The sequence below is a fragment of the Rhamphochromis longiceps genome, linkage group LG18, assembly GCF_057381845.1.
Source record: "Rhamphochromis longiceps isolate RC_006_pf linkage group LG18, R_longiceps_female_GT1.1, whole genome shotgun sequence".
Lineage (NCBI taxonomy): Eukaryota > Metazoa > Chordata > Actinopteri > Cichliformes > Cichlidae > Rhamphochromis > Rhamphochromis longiceps.
In genome coordinates this window covers 24565140-24592182 of record NC_140574.1, presented here as the reverse complement: position 1 = coordinate 24592182, position 27043 = coordinate 24565140, and the positions used below count along the sequence as shown (strand labels likewise).

General features: G+C 40.1%; 1 protein-coding gene and 1 non-coding gene across 2 annotated transcripts; both read right to left on the bottom strand.

Moving 5' to 3' along the window:
• Positions 1-630: 630 nt before the first annotated feature.
• On the bottom strand, positions 631-18889 carry ano8a (anoctamin 8a). Its single transcript, XM_085389037.1, has 18 exons — positions 18560-18889; positions 15902-16012; positions 12801-12933; positions 9847-9985; positions 9643-9739; positions 9235-9351; positions 8959-9086; positions 6957-7118; positions 6078-6230; positions 5521-5647; positions 5290-5345; positions 5112-5186; positions 2938-3435; positions 2545-2700; positions 2275-2466; positions 2036-2167; positions 1713-1823; positions 631-1300 (listed from the first exon to the last, which is right to left on the bottom strand). Exons 1-18 carry the CDS (start codon positions 18756-18758, stop codon positions 638-640), a joined length of 3249 nt encoding a protein of 1082 aa, XP_085245163.1. The 5' UTR covers positions 18759-18889; the 3' UTR covers positions 631-637.
• trnak-cuu (transfer RNA lysine (anticodon CUU)) lies at positions 6492-6564 on the bottom strand. Its single transcript has one exon. It is a non-coding gene; the product is annotated as a tRNA-Lys (tRNA).
• Positions 18890-27043: the final 8154 nt, after the last annotated feature.

The window sequence follows — 27043 nt, the reverse complement described above, 5'->3', positions numbered from 1 at the left end:
AGATTTATTTGCATCAAGGAAGTACATTCACTAATTTATGTAGTAAAATAATTCATAGAAAATCAAAGTTAAGAAAAATAGAATATTTTTTTATGGTCACAGTGAATAAATCTGACCTATTGCGGAGGAATACAATGGCTTTGAAAGTGCTTCACAACTAAAAAGACATAATGGAGAAGTAATGCATGCACATAATGCAACATGCATTTTATACAGGCATCAAAATGAAGGAGAAATAAACACAGAATGGCAAGTTGCTGCTCGTGACCTCTGACAAAAGGGCTCATTGGTGATAAAGTCCTGGAAATTGAGGGGGGGAGCTATCGTTCACATCAATACAGTGTTTGGTGCTGTTGAAAACCACTCATGCAGTAATTGAACCTTCATTAAAGGTTACTCAAGCTCCATTCAAGGAGTTATGCTTACTGTACATTTTTACATGGAAGTTAGATAGTCGAGTGTTAATAGATACAGTTTAATGTTTTGTGAGAAGTAAGTTGCATGAAGTGTGAAAGTCTAATCCTTGCTGACTTTACATGTGGTCCTCATGACTAATATTCTGCAGTGCAGGTGCATCAATGTCACTTGTATTCTGCTCTCCACTTTATAATAATACACTGGTTTGGCTGATCATTTATTAAGTCTTTGAGTTGGAGCTTTCTAAATCAGTCAGTTGTTTCGATTCAGCTTTATCTGACTCATTCGAGGGTAATTCCTCTGAGGATGTGTTTAACTCAACCCTACTGGGTTGAGTGTTAGCAGCCTGGGTGGTCAGCTGTGTCCCATTTGCGCACACCACAGTACCCTCTGACTTGCTGAAGCTGAACAGCTTCCCAGGACTGAATGTCCGGTTGGGGGATTGTGACCTCTCCTGGCCACTAGGGGGAACTGAAGAGGTCACTGTTGACCCCTGCGTGGCTCCAACTGCCACTGCTGGCTCTTTTTTCACCTCAGGTGACTTCAAGAACTTCAGAAATCCCGGGAGCTTTGCTTCGCCTCCCGTTGGGGACTGAGCCGGTGAGCGTGACGTGCCGGAGGAGAACTTCCCCTGAAGAGGAATGATCTGCTTAAGCTTCATCACATTGTTGTTTCCCAGCAGAGAGCTTGGTCTCTTGGGCTTGTCCCCTGGCTTGCTTACTTGTGTTTTGTCATGGTGATGCTGGTGCTGGGTGTCTGCCTTATGGCAGTCACTCTCCTGACGGGCTTCGGCCTGCAGCTCAGCATGACGCTGAAGCTCTTCTTCTTCACGCCGGCGCCTGAGCTGCTGCTGGAAGTGTTGTTGGGCCTGCAGCTCATGCTTCTAAAGAGGGAGAAGTTTGACATTAAAGAGAGAAGATGAGGGATAAATACATATAGAAATATACATTGAAATATTATCCATTTAAAATATATATATATATACTAACAGTGATGAAATGCAAACATAAATACAAATATCTAGATTTTTTTCCATTTTGGCTCATAGTTGTGTTGCTATCTCTATAATGAGACTTATCATCACGACAAGATGCCAACAAGACTATACAGACAAACACAAACAGTTACTTCTTCATTACAATCAGAAAAGGCTTCACTGGTGTGCATTGTTGGATAATGCACACCATGAGGCACCAAGGGGCACAAATGTAGAGATATACAAAGACATGACACAGTATGCAGCCAACAGCAAGCCTTACGTTGGCCGAAGGTCTTTCAAGCTATCACAGTTATACCTTGAAAGCTTCCCTTCGTCGGTACTCTAGCTTGGCCATCTCTTCTGCTACCCAGCCAGGGATATCAGGGATGGCAACATGGATGATGTACTTTAGGAGGATTGCAAAGTGCTGTAAACCACCAAGACCACAAAGGGACACTCTCAACACACAGTTCCACCAAGGCACAATGGCATTCTCCCACTCCCGCCTGTCTTTAATATTTCTATTGAACATGTCATACAAATACCAAAAATCACAATAAATATAAGAAAATATCATTTTCCACATTTACAGAAAACAAACAAAGGTCTTCCCTGCCAAATTTACACGACTGCAAATACCTCCAATAGGACGATGGAGATGATGGTCATTTCAGGACTAAGCCAGGGGAACAGACGTTGAAGCTGCCCGCACTGACCAATAAGGTAGCAGTTAACTATAATGGCTATCAAGCCCATGGCCTCCATCGCAGTCTGGTGACACACAGGGAGAGATATTTACATATTATCAGATGCCCCTGCTGTGCACACTGGAGCCTGGAGGCTTTTCTGACATTTTTCAAAGCATGACACACACTGACCTGCCATTGTCCTATGTTCTCCACCCTCTGCCCAAACGGTCTCTGCAGGCCGGTACAGAGCTTCAGGGCATCGCTGCGTATTTCGATGATGTTGTTGATAAGGGCGCACATGGCCGCCAGCGGAAACGCAGAAGAGAAAAGCACCACATAGCCAAACTGAATGAACATCTCCTGGTAGTCCTGAAGTGTGTCCTGTCAGGGTCAAGTTGTCGTTAAGCAACAAAATTTCTATTAAATGTTAAATTATTTTCAATTTAAGTGTAGTCCTACCTCGTACGTCTGCATACAACTCTCAATCTCGGCCTGGGTCAGAGTGACAGTTTTTGGCTCTTCCGGTGGATCGATCCATGATTTCTTGTCATCATTGCCCTCCCCCACATTCCTTCTTCTCTGACAGACAGAGGTGGTATTGTCTTTGGTGTCCTGCTAAAGTAAATATTAGACTGCTAATGTAGTAACAGGAGCTTTAATTCTATAGCTTTGCATTGCATACTTTAGTTGTGATATTGTGAGATAAATGACTCTCAAACAGCACAGTGTAATATTGAGACCTTTGATACCTATTAAAGCAAAGGACGTCAATTTTGCATCTTAAAGACATACGGCAAGAATACGAAGCAGCAATAGAATCTGATACACAGTTCAATTAAGAAAACCACATACTTGAGGCAGCACTTCACAATCACTGTCCTCATCGCAGCTATCAAAAATACTGGAAGGATCCATGCCCTCCTCCACCAGCGTGGGACTGTCCTCTAGGGAGCTGTCATCCGCTGCCTGCGTGTCCATTGTGACATCCTGGTAGTCGACCTTCTCGGTGAAGCTGACTTTACGTTGCTTCATGGCACTGTCTGTCATGTCCCACTCTTCCTCTGTCAGCCTGAATCCTGCTTTCAGATCTCCTCTTCTCTTTGGCTCTGGGTTACCGTTTGCACTGTGACTCACAGGAATTCCTCTGGGACTCAGAAAGGAATAGGATGTCATTGAAGCTTGAGCCTTTCCCAGAGCCAGGCGGCCATATTTGAGCACGATGGCTTGGAGAAGCTCCCACAGCACCTTTGGAGTGAACACACCGAGCTTGTTTTGCTCATACAGGTAAGGCTGAAGGACCTCTTTGATGTTCTGTAAGAACTGGCGGAAAATCAGTAGAGTAGCTAGCATCTGTGAAGAGAAGGACGGGATCTGTTACTATGCTGAATGTAAGAATGACATCAAAGCAAGACCCAGTGATTGTTGAGTAAAAGAAAAAACAGACTCTGGGATTCATAATAAACTGGTGCTTAGTTCAAGAAATTGTGGGTGTTGCTGTTAAAGCTTTGATCTTGTATGATTTAAAGTTTAGGGCAACAAATGCAGTGTTTCATTATTATGCCATGCTGTGCAATAGTCTTGAGCAACCCTCAATTCTTTAAATTTACTTCTGCACCGTGCATCGTTTGCACTGTGACTGACAGGGATCCCTCTGGGACTCAGAATGGAATAGACTTGTTTCTAATTTTTGTTTTAAACTGGTGTGGATCAGTAGTTCTCCAGGCTTTCTAAAGGTCTTCCAAAGCTTTTCTTTAGACATTGGCTGCTTTTTCACTCAGTCCTTGTACCTGACCAATTTCTTTTTGTGTGCCAAGTTGCAGGCTTAAAAACAATCTACTGCAGACAGACCGTTTCAGAATCATTATCATTTTGACAGATAATGGAACAAAAGGCACCCTACATCAGAAGATCTTTGAAGGTCCTTCAAGAAGCCTGGAGAACTACTCCTGATGACTGCTTGAAGAAAGCTTTCTTAGGAGAGTTCAGGCTGTACTGAAAAATAAAGTGGTCATATCAAATATTGACTTTTGAGGTTGTTGGAACAAACTGGTTTTTGCTTCATCTACTGTACTTTCATTGTTGTTTGCAAGTTTAAAGAAATCACAGCATCTATTGTATTGGCAAAATACAAAAAAATGAGGGATAGCTGAAGACCTTTATACGGTATTACACAACTAACATTAAATCTCTCACCTAAACAGTGACATTGGATTGTAGCCTTACACTTTGCCACGTGACTCTATGTTCACTCACTCAGAATTTGTAGACTCAAACAAAATACCTGCCTTAATGTAACCTTTGCACATTTGAAAAAATGGTTCACCTATAAGACAGCAGTAATATTTACTATAATATAACATAGCATACTATTGTCATATTGTATTTATAAGAATTTTGGGGATAAAATACCTTTTTTGGGTGTGTAGTGCTTTTTTAATAAAAAATAAGTATTTCTACTAATGCTGCATTCATGTGCTGTTGGCATAATTAGTTTCCAGTTGGGAAAAACACCCCTTCAAAAGGAAACAACAATAAAAATTCAAGTTGCTTAGCTGTTGACATCACACAGTATATATATATATATATATATATATATATATATGGACCTTATGAATTTGAATATTCAAGTCATTTTTGTCATGTGATCATATGGTTTGAGGTTGTTAGTTTATGTCTTTGTAGCTGAACCTGAATTAGATATAAAGTTAATATCAACAACCATTAATGTAATGTTTTATTTCCACTTCCTGACTTGAATGGAAATGAACTCATGTGAAAAGCCCCCAAATACTAAATAAAATATGGCGCTCATTTTAACTTAATAACCAAGCTGTCTGCAGCTGAAAAAAATCCTTTGGTTAATCAGTTTGGTTGGTAAAATTGCAGACAACAACAAGGTTACTACTGCAAACTGCCAAGTTTCAGGTGTAGAGTCGCTACTTTGGGCCACGGTGCCCAGTGTTCAGCAAAGTGACATTTGGGCATTTGAAGATAAAATTACTTTTAATAAATAAAACTGTGGTTACCTCCTTTAGTCTCTCCATGTCCTTGAGGTAGAATCCAATGTAGAAAAGGCTAAGGTAAGAATTGATGAATTCAAACTGCAAAACAAGAAGAAAGCATTGCAGAAATGCAAACGCTCACTCACTCACTCGTTCATGGTAAACTGTTTTTATCCCCAAATGAGGGGAAATAATGACTTACAAAAACCATCTTGATGATGAGATTATTCTCATAGGCACTCTGGAGTCTGTAGTTTTCTAGGCAAAGAAATGCAAATAAGAATAGTGTTATTCAGTGTGCAGGAGTTTTTCCTCTAACAAAAAGTAAAAATGCAGACTAGGACATAGGACAGCCTTCTACATACCAAAGAGTTACATAATCTAAATCACAGTCATGGGCAAGTACGCTTCATTAAATTTAATTTCTTCTTACCCATGTCATTGAGCCAGTAGGCGATCTTCTTATACACTTCATCACATACAGTTACTGTCATGGCCAGAAGTATCTTCGGAATGAATCTTGTAATACTAGGCAGCTCCTGAATCTCCATCACCACTTCCTGCAAAGTGAAATAGAAGTATGATACATTTTTAATGGCCTGTTCATTCATGTCTCAAATCCCTGGGCTATTTTTAAAAGGCCGTTAAATGAATGTGAGCAGGTAGGAGGTGTAGTTGATTATGGTCTGTTTAACCTGTTTTAGAAAATAACACATTACTCAGGACTACCAGTTGACATGGATCTTACATTCTTCATAGCTTTTATTAAAAAAACAAAACAAAACATGGTAACGTTATGACAGAGTAAAGATAGACTTTATTGGTCTGAAGCAAATTTGTTCTCACTTTTTACCTCTCTTGTTAAACTCCTTATATACTGTATTTATTTCATTAAGAGTAGAATTAAACACAGATATACATAATCTCCATGACTATATTAAATTCATTTTGTCTCACTGAACCTGCACACGGTTGTTCTGGGTGTCAAACCTGCAGTTCTAGGCAGAGGAGCATAGCAAGGAAGACGAAGCAGAGACAGAGGAGGCAGATGGGCAGGCTGACCAGCCATCTGAACAGAGCTCTCTTCCAGGGTGGGTAGTAGAACTCCTCACAGCCAGTTATAGGACTGCAACGCTTCACTCCCTGCAGAGACAGCAGAGGAGGAGGGAACAGACGGGGCAGGCTGAATATGAGATTGGAGGCTATTTTGGGATTTTTGTCATCATTCGAAGTGTAAAAATGAAATGAGGTGTCTTATCACAGCAAACAGCTAATTCTCTCTATATAATTTGTTACATGAAACTCGTGCCATCAGTAAAATTTGCAACATTGCCTGCCAAGAAGTCAGATCTTCCTACTTTGTAGAACTTCCGGTTATATGTATTTCTTCTTTAAAAGCTATCACGCCCAACGTGGGGCTCGAACCCACGACCCTGAGATTAAGAGTCTCATGCTCTACCGACTGAGCTAGCCGGGCTTGTGCTGAGGAGTTCCCACACTCCCCTTTTGAGGCATTAACCCCCCCCCCCCTTGCAGTTTTCTATTCATTCCTCACAGCAGGACACAGTGAGTTGGACACCTCCACCCCCCGCGCAGACACACTCACACTCACACAATACTCTTAGAAACACGTTGATCACATTTCCTGGAATTGTGACGCAACTGAGTTGCTGCAGAACTGAGTAACTGATCCCTTGCATCATGCAAAGACAGCGATATAGCTTTTTACTTTGATAAAAATGGAAATGCTGAATAAAAGAATTCAAAGTCTGCGTGTAAATCCATTAATTTAAAAAAAAAAGCTTTAGAAGTTTATTATCATTATCACTGAAAAATTCTTGGTGGTATAAGATCTGAAACAGTGCTCACCCTGAACTGAGGTCTGGGCTCCTCTAAGGACTCTGTGGGGGTATCCAGAGTGCCCCACCTGTAAGCCAGCTCTGCCTCTCGCCTCTTCCAGCGCTCCAGAAACAAAGTCGCCCACACAACGTTGAAGAGGGCAAAAACCACACAGCAGATATCCTGACTGGTCTGAGCAGGAGCATTAGAGAACCAAAGACAAAATGCTGTAACATGTGATGATAAAGTTATACCATGCAGTGCCACTGATTAGATTATTTAGTTTGTATCATGTGTTGCTTTAACTTATAAACAGTTTAAGCATTTTATGAAAAACATTAGAGGCAATTCAGTGGAAATTTCATATTTACTTTCATGCATACTACCCCAGTGTTTACTCCTTACATGTTACATAGCGACTGTGCGATCGTGAAGAGGGATTTTTGTCTGTTCGGCTTTCACCGTGCCAGCACGTCAGCTTGACCATAAATCAAAGCTGCCTACTTCCTGTCGGGGACTGCTATCTTTTCAATCTCACACATTCAAATTAAAAGCCTCTGTGCCAGAGTATTTATAGTGTCAGGAGAGCCAAACCAGAAAACGATACGCTGAAACGAATACGATTATTTCCGTGTAGATCAACTATCATCTATTTGAATATTTAGTGGTCCACAGCCATATGTTTGATGACATAATACTCTGAATTTGCTTTATACAAATACATTTTTTTCAATTTCCACAACAAGCTAAAGAAAAAATTAAATATTTTCCTGAGATTAATATGCTTTTTTTTTTTTTTTTGTTATTTTGCCCCTGTACACCACCACAGTGGATTTTAAATCAATGAAGGTGTGACTGAAGTGCAGACTTTCATGTTTAATTTAAGGCCTTTTACAAAGGTTTGGCTTGACCTGCTTTGAAATTAAAGCTGGTTTTATACACAGGCATCCATTTCAAAGGAAATTGGACAAACTGGCATAATTTTAATTGTAAAGATTTTTTATTTATTTATTTTTAAATCCTGAAAATCCTTTCAGGCTGTCCAGGATCTGTGTTCAGTTGCTGCTTGTTTGTGGGTCTCTACATTCAGTTTTGTATTTAATACCTGAAAAGCATGCTCTGTTGGATGACAGACCCAGCCAGTGAAGTATATCCGATTTCTTTGCTTTGTAAATGCACCGTGAAGCAATGTCTGATCAGTTTTGTAATATTTGTCTGAGGCTGAGTAGAGAGTATAGCCTTGTACACTTCCAATTCATCCCATTACTTCTATCAGAAAACACTAGTGAACCGGTTCCACTGCAGTCATACCATGACGCTGCCACCAACATGTTTTAATAGATAATGTGGCATGCTTCATGAGCTGTTTCTCTACTTCTTCTTGCTTTTCTTTTCACTCGTTAATTTTGGTTTCACCTGTTCAGAACTGTGCAGGCTTTTGTGTTATAGGTGTTGTCTGGGGAAGCATAATCTGGCCTCCTTGTTACTGAGTGTATCCAGTGTTTTGCACCTTGTTACAACAAGGAAATACAAGAGGAACAAGGAAATACAGTGTTTACAAACCCTTCCACACATGAAGGCAACTGTTGATTGTAGACTTGATGTAGAGTTGTTTAAATTCTGTACATTACCGATTGTTGACAATGACATGCCTACATCCTCAAGGGTGTTTTTGACTTGGCTACATGTTGTGAAGTTGTGTTTCCTGGAAATAATTTTTTCATCAAACACTCTTTTTTTCTAATTAATGATGACCTGCATTTGCATCAACATCTATTTGGACCTCATAGTGAGAACAGAAGAAATACCAAATACAAGCTGAACACTTGGAATCAGCTCTAGAGCTTTGATCTTTTCCTAATTAATCAAGAAATAATGAGGGAACGTGCTTTTTCTGTTTGTAGTCAATTGTCCAGTTACTTCTGAGTATTTGAAACCCACTGTGGTTGTGTACAGAGGCAAATTTACTGTCAAAAATCTGTGTCCAAAAATTACAAATGTTTTCAAGAAAGAAAAAAAATGGTCCAAGTACCTGGTCAGCCTCTGCTAGCATCCAGAGGAGAAAACCAATGACAGCAGGATAAAGCATGGAGTTGGTGTAGAAACCCAGCCAAGAAAAATACATGGCAATCTTCACCCCAAAGTAGTCACAGATGTCATCTACAAAGTAGAAAAATTGAAAATGTTGAGGGTTTAGGATTTGAAGGCATCACATAATGTTTTACAGTGTCATTTAATATTCCTTATAACTGTATGTAGGCCTAATGGAGGCCTTCTGTTTACTGCCCTCCAAAGTAAATGTTCCTACCGAGGGGCTGCCTCTCACATACAGCCTGGACCCAAGATGTCATCAGCTGGTTGAGTATCCTCTGCTCATGAAGAGGAAACATTTGCTGGATCACCCCCCGAGCTATCAGCTCTGGAACTAAAGAGACACATCAAGTTTGGAAAAACATGGATTCTAAAATCTCATGTAATCAAGCAAAAAAACAATACATTAAGTTTATCTTAGTGAAACAAGTAAAACTCTAACAGTGGATGTCCTGATAGTTTTCAGTGAGGGTTCTTGTGTTAGAACAACAGATGTTCATGATGAACTTGGCATCTATTTGTACTTCGGATAAAATATGAAATATTGCATTTAAAAGCAAATGAATTTGTGGAGTGTTTAAGGAATGCCTCAATATAAAGTGCTCATAAAAACCCCCCAGCATACTGATTGGCTGTCCCTCCAGGAAGTGAATGTTGTGAAGCACCTCCCCGTGCTTGGCTCGCAGGTTATCGAGCCAGTACTTAATGATGCTCTGGCGCTCCTGAACAAAACCACGAACACGAAGCAGGAAAAAAAAGGAACACATACATTTTAATCCGTTTATACTGTTTAAGATATTCAAACATGACCCAGGGTTTGGCTTCTAACCTGAGAGGTAAAAAAGCAGAGCTCGCTCTCAATGTTCTCATAGATGTTGTCCTCCTCACAGGAAAAGCGCCGCATGCCACCACCAAACTGTGGTTTAACGTTCTTGTGCATGCCCATCTGCTCCGCTCCTTGCAGTAAGCTGAGGGTGAATGAACAGCAGCATAAACCCTGATGGAGAACTGACACTGCACAGACGCGGCACTGAAAATGTTTCATTATTTAGGTACATTAAGGGCCGGTGAATATCAAACTGCAGTGAATACAAGTGGAGGTGGAGGATGACTTGTCACATGTGTTCAAAATAATTTTACTCTAATACTCTAATTACATTTCTTGCTTAGAGTTTGTTCATTGACTGTGACATTTTACACTTAGTACTCCATTTTCAGAGCCACAAAATTATTATTGGAACAATTGACTAAATACCAATTTTTTTGGGCTGGGTAAGACCTGGTCTTTTGTAACACAGCTGGTCATCTGCCTCTGACTCCCTTTCTCTCAGGCATCGTCCTCTGTCACACCAAATTACTGCATGTCCTCCTTCACATCCATGAATCTCGTTTGTGGTCTTCATCTTTTCCTTCTTCCTGGCAGCTGGCACAGTCTTTTTCCAATATATCCACTACGTTCTCTGCACATGTCCAAATCATCTCCTTGCTTCTCTAACTTTGTCTCCATACCACTAAACCTGAGCTGTTCCTCTAATGTACTAATTTCTAATCTTTTCCACTCTGGTCCCTCCCAATGAAAATCTTAACATCTTCAACTCTACTACCTCCTGTCTTTGTGTTCATGCCACTGTATCCAAAACATAAATCATAGCAGGTCTCACCCGTCTTTCACTCTTGCTGCAATTCTAGAGTCACAAATCAACCCTAATTCTCACCTCCACCCACTCCACCTTGGTACATTGTTAAAATGAATGAATGTACTTGCTAGATCTTCAACACCAATAAAAAAAAAAAAATGACCACAGAGGACAACTAAAGCGGATGAATTGTGAATTTTTTTCCTTGGTTAACAAAAACACTTCAGACCAAGTCAAGAACACTTTGGAGGAGGTATCATTGTCAAGATCTCCAATCAACAGGCATCTTCATGAGTGTAAATAATGAGAGAAAACCACCAGTTAAACTCAAGAACTAGAAGATCAGATTAAACTTTGCCAGAAAACATCTAAAAAGCCTCCACAGTTCTTGAAAAAGAAGAGATGAAACCAAGATGAGCTTATATCAGAATGATGGGAAGAGAAAAGTCTGAAGAAAAATCGAAACAGTTGATGAAATAAAGTACACCACATCATCTGTCAAACATGGTGGAGGTAGTGTTATGGCATGGGCATGTATGACTGGCATGTTTATCGATGATGATGATGCTGATAGAAGCAGCAGGATGAACTGTGATGTGTACAGCTCTGACTCAGACAAATTAAATGGTGCAAACTGATCAGACAGAGCTATCCCAAATTGCAAGGAGGTCTGGCCCAGATCTGGTATTAAGCCGGCAATGTATCATGCCGACATCTGCACTATTATGCACATGTTCTTATTACATGGCTTAATTAAGGTACACATTAGGCTGACATCTGGGGCCAGAGCTGAAACTGTTCTGGGCCAGCACAGGGCCAGTAGTGTGTCTGTAACTGGCCCGTGGCTGCACTCAACCAGTAGCAGTTTTTGATACAGGCGACACGGGCGGTTACCCGGGGCGGCATCGTGGTGGGGGGCGGCATCATAGGCATCGGCAAAAAATAAAAATAAAAAATGCTCGTTCTGATGCGGCCCCGACGTCATGCCAGCGCATATTGGGAATGGCAGAGGCACTGATCGGTTTTCTATTTGCTGGGAGTAAGGGTGCCCTCTGTTTGTGAGGTGCGCCTGCTGACTGCAGTACAGGGAGAAGAGGGTGGGGCAGCGGGGGATTCTCTGGCTGGCTGGAGTAGCATCTAATAACCAACTCGCAAAATAAAACAAAATAAAAACAAAACAACAAACACAAAAACACCAGACATCATGATACAGACTTATAATTTGCACCGATGTTTTTTCGAAATTCTATACGCGAAAAGTGAGCGCGAGAGCCCTTGGTGCGCCTGCTCGCTGCTGAAGTCAAAGTAAACTTTCTTGTCATCTCCGCTGCATACAGTCCAGTATATAGAGAGATGCCCCAGAGGGAGTGTTTGCCCAGGGCGCCAAACAGGCTAGAACCGCCTCTACACACAACTTACACATGGCCCACATAGGTAATCCACACATGGGCCAGCAAAGGACCACCAGTGTGTCTGCAATTGGCCTTGTGCTGGCCCATGTGTGGGCCACCTTTGGCAAACCAGATCCTGGCCACCAAAGGGCTGTCATTCTTTGCGGTATGCGGGCCATGTCTAAGCACATTGTGTGGGCCAGATTCGGACCATACCAATTTTGCTATGTGGGACAAAGTGCAAACACAGCATTCAAAGCCTTTGGTAATGTCCATGAGTTCAAGACCTGAGGCAGTCATTGATTACAAAGGATTTTCAAATATTAAAAACAGTCCTCGTATTTAAAATTATGTTAGTTTAAAAAAAAAACAACTTTTTTTTAAAAAACTCTTTAATTAAAGCTGAAACTCTGGGCTTTAATCTTAAAATCCACTGTGACGGTGCACACAAGATCACGTAACGGAAAAACAAAAATAACTGTCTACAAACAGTAGACAGTTATGGGCCTAACTGTATATGCCAAAACCATCTAATCATATATGTAAAATTAATACTTCACATTTTTGTATCTAACTGCACCTAACTGAATCGGAGCTGTAAACACACAGTTCTTTCATACCAAAACACATTTATTTGCCACGACCCAACACTAAGTCCGGGTATTTGTTTGTGGCTAAGATGAAGCAGGTGTAAATCAATAATGGTATAAAATGTCAAAATGGCCTAACACACAGACAGAGTTTGAGTTACCTACTTCTCAAACGTTGTTGTGATGAAGAAGGCGTTTGCCTGGGTGTGTTTATGCTGTCGAACCTGGATGCTGACTTGTGGGATTCCAACCCGAATCTGATTAAGAAGCCACAGCAGAGTGTGGTCATCTATTGTGTCTGTAGGGGAAAATGTTGACATTTTTTATCAATCGCATTAATGTCATTTACATGTAGTTTTATTACAGTCTACATTAACTTGGCAGGTTTAGAGTCTCGTTTATCAAAATTATAAGGAAATTACATGTTTGATGCTGTGTAAGGAGGCTGAACCAAAGCCAGTTTTTCACAGCTCTGACTGAAGTGTCATGAAGCAGGGAGGTAGGTGGGAGGTGGAGGCGGCAGTAACAGGCCTTTCCAGTTAAATACTTGTCTCCATTTACCACAAAGATTTTTTTAAAAGCTATTGAGGAAGGACTGTAACCAATCAATCTTTTTCAGCTGACTATGAAATATTTGAACCAGTAATGAAACTGTTATAGACCTTACTAACACTAAACATCACACTGAAAAGCATTTACAACGTTAAGTTCATCTAACGTGGAAACGCTTTAAAACAGGTGCAATTTATATATAAACATGTGCCGTCTGTGTTTCTTTCTATCAGATTCAGCTCTGACTGTTGCACATTGTTGAGTTACAATTTTGTAACAGCTGCTGTCTTTGATTGCTTAGAATAAACTCATACTGAGCCATTTATGGTTGATTAAAAACTGCTTCAGCTGACTCGATAAGACTACATTTTCTGGTTAAAATTCAAGCGTGCCTGCCTTGATTAAAAACTGCAGGTACGCAAGATAAGACAGTTAAGGTGCAATTCTGTGCGTCATGTGTGCACTTTCAGATGAATGACTTAAAACATCAAAGCGTAAATAGGTGGAAACAGTTGAACTCTAAACAATCAAAGCAGCCGATGTTTCTGCTGAAGGTCGGCTCAAAAGGAAGTGTGTGCAGTGAAAAGATTTTTCAGAGTGGTCATAAAAACCAGACGCGCATTCTTCAGATTTGTTTTCTTAATCATAAAAAATCTTCACAGTAATTGTAAGATCCAATGTCGAAGAGTTTACATTTCAATTCCTGTTTTACCACTAAACATCTTAACAGTCTCAATCATCCCTTTACTCTAATTAAGTTAAATGAAATTCATTTTACATTATATATATAAGACATTATATATATGAGACATTATATATATAAGAACTGAGGTTATATATATATATAACCTCAGTTCTTAATAATGAGGATAATAAAATTGCATAAACACATTTTATTGACAAGAAGACATTTCAAATACATATTAAATACTTAAGCTGAGAAAATGTACCATTTTATAATGATTACATGTCTCATAAAAAGGTTGGGACAGGGTCGTGTAAACCACCGTGTAACATCCCCTCTCCTTTTAACAGCAGCCTGTAAAAATCCGGTGACTGAGGAGAGCAGTTACTGGAAATTTGGGAGAGGAATTTTGTCAAATTCCTGCCACCATTTACAAATCATACATCATAGCAGGTCTCACTACCATCCCTTTCACTCTTGGTGCCATTCTTCTGTCAGAGTTCACCCTTGACAACCGTGTCCTGCCTGGACTCTCTTCTTCACCTTTATTGTCCTTTGACTGTTGCATTATTTAATCCTTATATCTGCCTTCACTTATCCTACAGACATCTGATGTTCCCTATAACTACATTCCTGACACCACCTTACTGCCTCCTATCTCTTTAAGACTGCACGTTCTGCACAAGATGTCATCCACCTGTGTGCACCTTCCTCCAATCTTATATGTCATGCCGTGGTCCTCCCTCTTACCTCCCTACCAAAGCCATTTCTATAGTTTTGGCAAAAATCCACCCCCATCTGTCCTTCTGTGTTTCTCTCCTTAACACCATACCCACTTAACACCTCTGTTTCTGTCGCGCAAATGTCCATTGACGTCTGCTCCAATCACCACCCTCTTCCCCCTTCAGACACTCTCTTGCATGTCATCCAACTTACTCCAGAGTTCCTCTTTCTCTTTTTATTCACATCTACCCTTTTGGGCACTTTGAAAATCTCTTCACCTCAGTAACACTGTTCACACACTCTTCCAACAAGATTACCCCTACTTCATTTCTCTTCCTACTTACAGCATGGTAAAACAGCTTGAATCCACCTACAATGTTCCATTCTACCTGGTCTCCTGCACACGTAATATATTTAGTTTCCTTCTCTCCATCATATCAGCCAGCTCTCTTTCTTTACCAGTTATAGTCCCTAGATTTGCTACTTTCCCCTGCCTTTCCTTCTCTCTCCTTACCTTCAAACATGCCTTCCCCTTTCCTCTTTCTTTATCTTTCAACAACAGTAGCACAGATTCCTCCAGCACCCTGTTGGCCAACGGTACCCGATGCAGTCCTTGTTAACCCAGGCCCTGACCGGACATGGTTATCTCATTCTTTATGATGCACATGTTTGATTTGGTTAAGATTTTACACTGGTTGGAGGATTAGGAGTCCCCCTGCAGTCTTGGTCAAATGTCTCACTTTAAACATTTGATGTTTTCCGTATTCCACTGTAAGTACAATATGTATTTATGAGATCAGCAAATAATTGTATTCTGTTTTTACACAGCATCCCACCTTTTTGGGAATTCAGGTCGCAAAATGTACACCTCAAAACCAGGACACACTGTCTTGAAAATGAAGAGTAGAAATACCAGACAGATGCAGTAAACTGAACATATATGCTGCAGGATTTCATGTCACCAAAGATTATTTACAAAAGCAGTCTAACATAGACCCCACACAAACGGTGTCATGTTAAAATGCAACATAATGTATAGGATGGGACTTTCGTGTTGTATATGTGAAGGTTTGGCCAACGAATTCACAGCTTCATTAAAATACACTGCAGAAGGGGATGGTGTGCAAATACAAGCACAGTAAATGGAAGATTTCTAATTGTCCCCAGAGCCCATCTGATAGTCACAATCATCTGACTAAGTGGGTGGCTGATCATCACTGATATTAAATGAACACTGTTCTCTCTGCAGCAAGGGCTTCAGCACAGGACAGACAAAACAAACAGGACACGTCTGAGCTTACTGTACCTGGGAATGTCATCAGTATATCACAGTTCTCTGTGGGAACCATCTTTAACCAGGACTTCCGTGACATAATAAAGTGCCTGGCCTGTAGAAGTCGCTTCCCAAACAGTTTATCTAAGAAAGACAGGTAATATAGAGAAAGGATGAGACTGGGTCAAACTGGGGTTAACAAAGTTTAAGGAGAAAAAAGACAGATGCTAACCACAACTGACCAGTTTTTCATTGATATCAGTTTAATCACAACATTTTCCATTCACTATTAACTGTTTGCTCTGTCATGGTGACATAGGGACTGAAATGTAGAAAATAATGAGTCATCTCCAGTGAAGGTTAATAGTGCTGTGACTGAGCAAATGTTCTGAGAGGCAAACAAACAAACCATCTGCAAACTGGTCGGTGAGTAAATAGTCACTAACAAGCTACTTTTTCAAGCCTCTCTAGATAAAAATTAAGTGCTGACAAACCAACAGGCCTCGGTTGTACTCAGCAGCGTCATCCCACTTGTGCATTATAACGACACGCTGAAGTCTGAAGTCATCATTTTTATTGCTGTGCCTTTCACACGTTGGTTTTCAGTGGCTCACGCTCAGGAGCGACAGCCACGGTGATGGGCGAATCGCTTCATAGTTCACTGAATTATACTGTAACACTCTTTCAGTGTGTGCCTGTCTTCTGGATGTCACATTCTGCAATATCACATCACCTACTTACAGCACGTATTAGCCCTCTTTCTGAGGGCCTTCGGTGCTGCTGTCATCTTCTGTGTTACAGTATTTTGTGGCTCACTGCATTCAATACATAACTAATAAACTCCAACATCAATCACACCTAACCAGAAATGCGATGAATAAATTCATAAAGATCTGACGTTTTGTATGACATAATGATGCGATCCAAGCCAAGCTACAGACACTGGCCGGTTCTACTCCATGCTCTGTGTGTTTCAGAGTACTGCACACCGATGTTCTTGCTGGTTCCCCATGACAGAAATGCTCATTAAAGCCATGAAGAATCCTCTACTTGAACGTGTGTCTGACATGCAAATTTCTCTCCCGGGAAGAAGCATTTTATCAAATTAGGGTCAAATTATCTTTAAATGATGAGCTTATTTAATAGCCTATAAGAATGCAATGGAGCAGGTGCACACCATGAGACATAATTATCATATTAATTATAGATAAATTAATACATAACATGACAAACAAAATTACACTTACTAAGCACTGGCTATCGGATATTTTTTTTCACAGCTGCGTTTTTATATCAGTCCAGGTTTTGCAGTTTGTTTTGCTTTTCTGATCATTAATTGTGATTTTAACATCTAGTTTACTGATACAAACGTGAGAGGTTTCACATAACGAATGAGAATGATGATATTTATCAAGCGCAATGGGACTCTAAAAAACAAGTCTAACAGTAAATATTAAATATTAGATCAAATATGAGACTGTGTCTTAGTTTACTCTGTGTCATATTTTTGTTGGGATTCATCAGACAGCAAGTTATAGCTCAAGAATGCTTTTAGAAAGTTACTTCTCAACATGTTTTTTCCGTTTGATTTTACTACTAATTTAAATATTTATTGAGGAGTAAGCCTAAATATTGTTTACATACTCTGTTGCCAAGTCAAGTTGGGATGGGGTGGTTTCCCAGCATGCAATGGTCAAACAGCAGGCAAGAATCCATGAAGTGCAAAGTCTTCAACAAACAGGCTACACACAAACCAGAAAGGCGGAAGCTTTGATAATCTGCTGTAGCCTCCAGATTGACAGAGCAATGGGAAATGGTAGGATATCTTTCCAAACCTTTGAAAGTTTAAAGTTCTTTTTTATGTATGTATATATATTATGTGACACCAAAGTTCCCCCCAGTGTGGTTTACGCTGGCTGGTTGAAGTCAGATCGTAAATGAAAGCAGTATCGTGACACTGTTCAGGCCTGGACTGTAAGGGTTATACAGTAAGAGGCCCAGACTATTACCCGAGTCTTTAATAAAGGCAAGGTATCTATGCGTCCTGAAACATGCCACCACAGAGCAAACCCCCATGAATTGTCACAGAAGAGTGGAGTAAAAGATGACAGCGCATATAGTTCTCACTGCTTTTTATAATCTTCATAATCTTCATAATCCATCCATCCATCCATCCATCCACCTCTTGCTTACTCACTACTGTAGCATGCTATTTCTCCGTGTAAAGTCACAGCTGACATCTGAGCTCGCAGCGCATTATTTAGTGTCTTCGGAGTATAGCGCACAGTATCCGACAGCCCGCCGGGACACACACCTCCGTTGCATATCAGCCCTTCATGCACCTGTGGACCAGAAAGCCTGCCTCGGACTCTTCCCGGGCCTGCCTGAATCGGAATGCGCACCGTGTAGCGGCGAAATTAAAGGACACGGAAACCTCAACCCAGTCACAGACGGATCCCTCCTGTCTCCCCAGTGAGTCATTCAGTAAAGTCTGTTCAGCACCAGTGACTGCACCATATCGTTTGTGCATTATCCCCATTCTCTCACTCATTTCTTTTTTTCTTTTTTCTTTTTTCTTGGTAAAGGCACACAAACACTCGCTTTCTGTGACCACAGAGAAAGCGAGTCCACACACACATTTTGCAGTTCACCCCTCTCCCCACCCCCTCAATCTTTCTCTGCGATACTCACTCAACACTCCAGACGGGGTTGAGGACGTCTGTTGATGCTGCTGCTGGTTGTTGGTCCTGTCCTGCTGCTGTTCGCTTGGCACCGTCCTCTCCATCCTCTCCCCTGCCCCGTCTCTGTCGCTTATGGCTGCGGCGCTGCTGCTGCTGCCACTGTTTACAGTAGCATCGGCATCAGCTGCCGCGGTGCCCGCCGCTTGCATGGTGGTGCACAAATACTCCAGTTGGTGAATTGGCTGGAAGACCGCACCGCACGGAGGACTCTGATTTTTTCGTTTATTTCATGGCTGTTGCGTGCAAAGGGAAACCCTAATGTATGTGAAAGATGAGGAGGAGGAGGAGGAGGAGGAGGAAGAGGAGGAGGAACATGATCATGGCATGTACACGTTACGCGCACCAGTCGTGACTGTGTGACGACAGAGTTTTAGGGGAACACCTAGCAGACTGCAGGTCCACTGGCGGTATGAAGGTGCACTTTATGTTTTGGTTTTTTTGAAAAAATATATTTATTGAAAATCTACAAAGTGAACAGGATTGTATTGAGTCCCTTCAGGATTGGAAGTTCTCGCATATTAAATTAAGTCAGTGCTCAAGCTTAATAGCCTGTTATCACCAGGACTTAATGGCCTGTATCTGTAACTAATATACTTTTGATTGTAAACTCGTAACCAATGGTTTTTAAATCAATCTTCTTTCTGCCCAGGATATCATCGGAGTCTTTTGTGAATTAAAAAAATTAATTCAGACTAGTTTGCTTTTTAAATCATCTTCTGAGGTTGCAAGCAGGAGAATGCAGCCGAGGAAGTGGTTACCATGGCTTACCAGGGGTCTAGTGGTGACAGCAGCTTCTATACAAGTCTGTATGCACGTGACACTCAGTAGTTTGCTTATTACACAGCAGTAAATTAAGAAACCTGACAGTCTGACATGGTCATGTTTTTAATAATCCCTGAGTCATATCTCATTATTTTGGCATCTATAAAATGTGGCTCTGGACTGCATATGGAAGCCTTTTCATTTCACTGTATTTTTTTTTCTGTGTGACTTGCTGGCCTAGTTACATATTCCAAATTTGCTCACTCAACTAAAAATATAGCGAGCAAATGCGACTATGGTTAGACACAACTAACAAGTTGGTTTTAGGAAGGGTCATGTATTTGGTCATAATGAAGTTGAGTTTTACACGTTTGTTCATGTACAAAACAAGACAAACAAAACCAAAAAAAATGATGTCACATTTTAATTAGGTCAAGCCACACTAACCATTTCCCTGTTCGATAGAAGTGCACATGAATATTTCCCAAGACATCATTGCATACATTTAAGTAAGCACAAAGTCAATTCTCAAATACAATTTTAATAAAACTAAAGAAGGAAGAAAACAAAATTCACGTTTATTTCTCATGAGCTCACAGGTCCACTGCTTCTGTGAACTTTCTGCTGCTCAGATCAACATAAATAAATGTGCATGCTGGTATTTTCTGACCACCCTCTGGTGACACATTTCTGAGTATTAGAATCAGGAAAAAATGTGATTTAAGAGACTTTGAATCTCTCAAAGCACAGCAAATTGAACGTTGCAGCAGATGGGCTACAGCAGCAAAAGACCACACCATGTGTCATTCCTGTCAGTTAACAACAGGAAACTGAAGCTACAGTTGACACACATTCACCAAAACTAGAGAATTGGACAAACGTTGGCAAGGCTGATGAGTCTGTGACATTCGGATGGTAGCATGGATGTTGTAGCAGAGTAAGAAGTTGGACAGATTCCCCAGAGCCCCAATTACAGGAATGACAAGTTTGTTTTTGTTTGCAGTACTTGAATAAATCTCCTGACACGAAATCATTTCATTCACCCCACACTTGGACTCGACTTTACAGTTGACTGATAATGCATACCTGAAGTCATCTCTCTAACCAAGGAATCAAAAGAAAGGAAAGGGAAAGAAAGCAAAGTGAGGCAAATGAGCCATTAACAGACTTCTTTCAAAATAAAGGTGAGCAGAGCACAACTAACAGGTTAAGAATGGTTTAGCTAAGAGCGTTTGCTAAAGACAGTGAGCCAGTGGTTCTATCAGAGTTAGCCAGCACGACTTAACTCATTAACACATGAATATTCATTTCAGAAACAGCCAGAGACTGAAGCAGCAGCAGGTCCCTCTCTAGATTATGTGATACTAGGTGAGCACATGTAGCAGCAGTTTAAAGTTATTCTAGTCTTTTCTATCAATAGCAGCTTCAGCTTCAGCTTATGTTGGACCAGTGAGGCCGTGATGTAAACAAGGCATTTTTAAGCAAGTGTTTTTTAAGGCTGATGAAATAGTACTTTAAAATAATACAATGCTCCTTAATTAATATTAAAAAAAAGTATGTAAGTAGTCACTTATATGGCGATGGACGCATTTATTTACCTTTGGTTAGTTCTTATGAAGCACCAACATATCCACGTAGACGCTCACAGTTTCATGTTCTGCTAAATCATCCAGTCAAGACCAAAAAACTGCTGTATAACTTTTATGTTTGATAGCATCAAAGGAACACTAACAGATGGCGGCTGTTACATCATCGCACATATCGTAAACACACTGCTGTTAGACCTGTACAATACTGTCATTAGACTTTCATGGAAACAAGTAAATATGGATACTTATTTACACTTTTTACACACAATGATCAAGACAAGTACATTTATAATTATTCTGGTTTGCCGTGATGATCTGGTTTGACCTCTGATGTGCCTTTGTGCCAAACAGGTTGAAAGCAGCATGATGCTGTAAGGTTAAGGGGCTGCAATCAGTCCTGAATGCGATAAAAGATGATGGAAGTGAAAAGAGAGAGCAAAATGAAGGTTACCCTGGGGTGATGGGAAGGACGCGGAGAGGACAGAGCATGTTAGAAAGCTAAGATTGCACTTTAAGCTTTTTTATGCCAAGAAAATAATAAATACTGAAATATAAATGAAGAAAATAATACACCCCTAAGTTGGATACTCCAAGCTAAACTCATTGAAACCTAATATAATTGTAGAAATGTGGGGATATTTCAAACTAAACAGACTTTTGGTCTTATGTGTTTTTAAAGGCAGCTCATGAATGGCTACACTACAGATTATTGTGTACAGTTATGAACTAAATTATTTGTTGAAATAAAATGAAATAAAATCATGTAAGATATGGATCAAGAATGGAAGAGGGCCCACAAAGAGTCATGCATATGTGCCCCTGAAGGTTTGGTCAGAATTTAACATAAACAGTACAAAAGCATGGATCTACCTGCCTTGTGTCAGCAGTTCAGGATGATGGTGGTGTAACAACTCTGGGTGTAAATGCATGGGGATATTTTCCTGGCACGCTTTGAGCCTGTTTTGAGGATCAGTTAAGCACCACAGTTTGCCCGAGTACTATCGCTGACCATGTTCAGGCCTTTATGACGGCAGTGTAGCCCTCTCCTGATGGTTGCATTCAGTATGATAACGCACAGTGTCACAAAGCTGAGATCATCTCGAACATGACAACGAGTTATCTAAACTCAAACCGTCCCACTGTCACCTGATCTCAGTCTAACAGAGTGTCTTTGGAATGTGGTTGGAAGAAGAGATTTGCATCATGGATGTGCAGCCGATGAATCTGCAGCAACTGTGTAACACTATCATGTCAATATGGAGCAAAATCCTCTGAGAAAAGTTTCCAGCTCCTTGTTGAACCCAAACCACAAAGAATTAAGGCAATAATAGCATAGAATAAAGGCGTAACTTATAAGGTTTATGGTGAGTCAATCAACAAGCCCAGTAAATGTTCTTATTTTTTTTATGAAGAAAAACAATATGAAGCATTAATAATGTCATAATTAAGGTTTTAATAATAGCATATGGCGTTGTATTTAAATATGTGTGCATCGTTTTTCACGAGCAGTATAAAAGAAAGCATTCAGCCGGATAGCGATACAATAATTAGAGCTATTTGAATCTATTATTCATTTACACCTTCTGCTTTTGTTGTCACACAAAGGCACAGCTGTTTGCCTACCACAGTTTTCACTGTCATGTCAGCACATGGACCTGACAAATTGTCCCTCAGCTCAGAAAGAGATCTTGTGTCTGCCTTTCAGCAGGCTGTGCAACGTGAGCAGCAGCGAAAGGTAAGCACGGCTGAGCGCTGACAAAGTAAGTTGAATTTAGAGATAAAAATGGAGTACTGTTGATTATTTTTCTGTTCTTGACTTTGTATGCCAGTATAGGCTACTACTTGGTAAAAAATAAACCAAACCTCAGGTTTTATAAATTGCATTAACTTCCTGCTTTGTAAATTGGTGTACCCTCCAGGCAGGTAAAAATGAAACAATCAAAAGAAAGATAAACGGGCATTCATGACACCCTTGTGTTCTACAGGGTGGACCATTTATATGGATACACCGTAATAACATGGGAATGGTTGGTGATATTAAAGTCCTGTTTGTGGCACATTAGTATATGTGAGGGGGCAAACTCCTCAAGATGGGTGGTGACCATGGTGGCCATTTAGAAGTCGGCCATCTTGGATACAACTTTTGTTTTTCCAACAGGAAGAGGGCCATGTGACACATCAAACTTATTGGTAATGTCACAAGAAAAACAATGGTGTGCTTGGTTTCAACGTAACTTTATTCTTTCATGAGTTATTTGTTGAAACTGATGTTTCTTCATCAGTGACAGTTTTCTTGTGTCCAAATTTTGGCAAATCCAACACTGAACCAGTTTCACGAAACTTAGCAAGCAGTTTGCTAACTGTAGCATGGGAGATGGGTGGTTTCGTAGGGTGTCTTGCATTGAAATCTGCTGCAATGACCCGGTTACTGCGATTTCGATTCGCTCCTCACGTGTTAACCTCTTCGACATGTCAATGGCTGTGAACAAAGAGAAACTTGTAAATAACTCATGAAAGAATAAAGTTACATTGAACCCAAGCACACCATTGTTTTTCTTGTGACATTACCAATAAGTTTGATGTGTCACATGGCCCTCTTCCTATTGAAAAAACAAAAGTTGTATCCAAGATGGCCGACTTCTAAATAGCCACCATGGTCACCACCCATCTTGAGGAGTTTCCCCCTCACATATACTAATGTGCCACAAACAGGACTTTAATATCACCAACCATTCCCATGTTATACGGTGTATCCATATAAATGGCCCACCCTGTAGTATAGCAATACACTGGCATAGACACTAGATGGAAGCAGTACACAGGTTAGCGTCATGAAGGATGGCTCTGCTGCAAAGTTAATATGTGAACCTGTAACCCTTTTATCGCATTGAAAGAAAGACACTACAGGTCTATGACACACTGAGATAAACAAAAGCACTTCCTTACTTATTAAGCAAAAGTAAGGAAGGGGCTGTCATTGTCACGGACTGAGAGGCAGAGTTTCTTATCAGACCAATTTTGTTATCAGCGTGTTGCACCGGGTTGTAGCACTAGACCTCTGTCATAACTTTTTATGATTTAAATGGGGAACTCCAGGAGTCACATGACCTTTGAAAAGTACCCATATGAATTTAAGATATTATCGGTGACATCTGAAAGAGGGTATTTTTCCCAGCGTTCACCAATTTTTCTTAATTATTTTCTGCTTTGCTCAAACTAAACAGATATGATAACTTCAAGAGCTTTGTGTGATGAGTGATGTCCTCTCTAAGGTGTGTAATGTATACAGCACCTACTGTTACCCTTAGCAGACTGGATGATCAATAACCTTCTCTATATTCCCTGCTGTAGAATAGAGTTCTCAGGATGTGAGGGATAATTGATTAGATCAACAGCACCCTCTTGTAAACAGGTTTGAGTGGGCCTGCTTTTTGTTTCTTGTTTGTACGGCTTCCCTTTGTTACATATTGCAGATGCACTAGCCGACAACATTAAATGTTTCTGCTATGCAGCACTTTCTGTTGAGTTATTTTGCCTCTCAACAAGACAGTCAACAAACTGCTTCACGTTTTCACTACACATTGATATATTGTTATTTTATTATCATCAAGTCTACGTTTCACTTTGATTCATTAGCCAATCAAATGCAGGATAAATGTTTTTTTCATTAATCTCAGCTACAAAATCTTTAGCTTTTCCATGTTGAGCATTTTTGCAAATTGATGTTAGCTTTTACCTTGGGCCATATGTGATTTGCTGCCATTCACTTTTAGGACAATTCAGACTGCAACTTGCAACGTTTTAATTTTAGTTTCAGTGCAATTCATTAACCCAAATAGATTTTGGAAACTAACAGTTATTATAAGACTATTTGATGGAAAAAAGGAGATGTCATCACAGGATCTTGAGGTAAGTGTTGTTCTTAAAGTACAAAGTGTCGAAGTCTGCCTGTGAATAACTGCACAAATTTGACTTCCAGGGTGTTCGTAAAGAACATTAGAGCAAAACTACTGTACATGTGTTTAAATTGATATGCACTCGACAGAGAAATCAATCTCTGGGATGTAGAGTAGTGAAACTGCTACGGTTTTGCTTCAAACATTTGGTAACGATTGATTCAGCAGTGAGTTCAGTGATATCAGTCATGATGAAATTCCATCTGTCCAGCAATTCAAGCTGAACCTGACCATGAGCTTTTCAACTGGATAACAAAAGCCAGTAAATAAAAAAAAAAATTCATCTGTTGATACAAACTCTTCTTTCTATGCCTTAGTGCTTTGTATCTAACATCACAGAGAAACTCGGGGTTTAGTATCTTGCCCAAGGATAGTTTTGGATGCAGACTGAAGAAACAAGGGATCAAACCATCAACCTGCCAATTAGTAGAAGACTACAGATTTATGACAGGCCTATAACATTAAACAAAAATACAGAACTTACAATCTGACAGCCTTAGTACTTTCATTAAATTAAGAGACACACACAGACACGTCTGTACATAATTTACTATATAAAGTTTAATGTAAGGTATTATTGTGCTCTTTGTGTTGGGGCAGTAAATTAAAGGAAAGTTGTAGGTGGAACATTTTATTATATTGACGTTACCATTTGAACTTCATGTTTCTTCAAAAAACATAAAGGTCTAGCTGTTAAAACAAAGATTATATGAAAGCAAACTGTTGTCTTTAACAACAAAACAATCTTCGCCTTTCTTCCAATAACATTTCTGCTGAAAGAAGTCAAGGTGAAGGTCAGGGTTGCTCTGAAGGATGTAAAAAAAAAAGAAAAAGAAAAAGCCTCATAATCCCCTCTAGTCTCTGCAGTGTTGATGGACAAAAAAAGGGGTTTTGCTTCATGATGACTTTTCCATCCTGGGCAGCCGTGTGACGGCAGCTACAGCCCAACAGACAGGAAATGCAATTAGAAGTCACAGTAAAAAAGGGGACATTAGCATGCACAGACAAAAGAGTCACAGTCCTGAAGCCCCAGGTGAGGAAGGAGGTCGTAATCATAACCACCCTTACAATTTCCTGCCTTTTAGGAAGTAGAGGGAGGTGGTCCTTCAGACTGTGCCACAAATGCCTCATATTTTTGTAAGTAATGACCAGAGTTCTTAGGGTCAAGATCCTCAGTCAACAGCCAGCACTGAGTGTGTGAATGTTATCTAGTCTTAACCTGACCATGTGCTGGATTAGCTTTTACCCAGACGTACATCTGGCCTTAATAATGACCTGCTTAAACACCCAGTGTATCGTATTTGATACATGTCTTTTGTGACTTTTTGAGACAAGCAATTAAAAAATTGCCAGATGTAGCATTCATGTAGCATTAAATTTAATTCTTTTTTTAAACAAATGGTCAGATGGTTCACTAAAACTTTCCTGGCAACTATGTCATGTTTCAGGCTTTAAAAGATTTTTAAAAACCTAAACAACTGAAAAGAACAAACAAAAAAAACAGGACATGTATGGATAGGCTGCTTACACTTTATTTCAAACTGTGTCCAGTTTTGGCAAAGTGACAGAAAACTTGAAAAAAAAAGTGACATGCATTGCTCGAATGTAAGTATATCTCGTATGTCCTATTGGTCTGTTCACTTTATGACATGTTAACATATTTATAATACTTTGTTTTGAGCTCTGTTAAAAGGAATGATATAAATACAATAACCTTCAGGGAGTTGTTCAAGCATAAATTAAATTTAAAGAATGTAAGGTGGGAAAGTTCAAACTATGCCTGTAGCCTCGTAGTCTGTTCAGAGTCTGCCCCACATCTTGCCCTATGACAAGCCTGAACTGGATGAGAAATTATAGAAAGTGCATAACAATTGTTGTTATTGACCACTGTGTCAGTCAGACAATGCTCAGTGGTGAACTGTGCACATAAAATACACAAATGATGTACGGGGCAGGAAAATGAGATGACATGACAGGAAACAGACTTGCTCAGACCAGCATCATCAAGATAATTTTCCAGTAAGTTGTTTTAACACATCCTGTGTCCCATCGCATCCAATAAAGAGACTCCCAGTAGCATCCAACCATCTGACCTTTAATACCCTGATTGGCGCTCCTGCATTTCAC

Bases quoted from the DNA above. Each gene is read 5' to 3' on its own strand.
- ano8a (XM_085389037.1), bottom strand. From the start codon at position 18,758: ATGCAAGCGGCGGGCACCGCGGCAGCTGATGCCGATGCTACTGTAAAC. The intron at 9,352-9,642 runs GTATGCTGGGGG...GTGTCTCTTTAG, and splicing joins CCTGGAGGGACAGCCAATCA to TTCCAGAGCTGATAGCTCGG. The intron at 2,168-2,274 runs GTCAGTGTGTGT...GTGTGTCACCAG, and splicing joins AGAACATAGGACAATGGCAG to ACTGCGATGGAGGCCATGGG.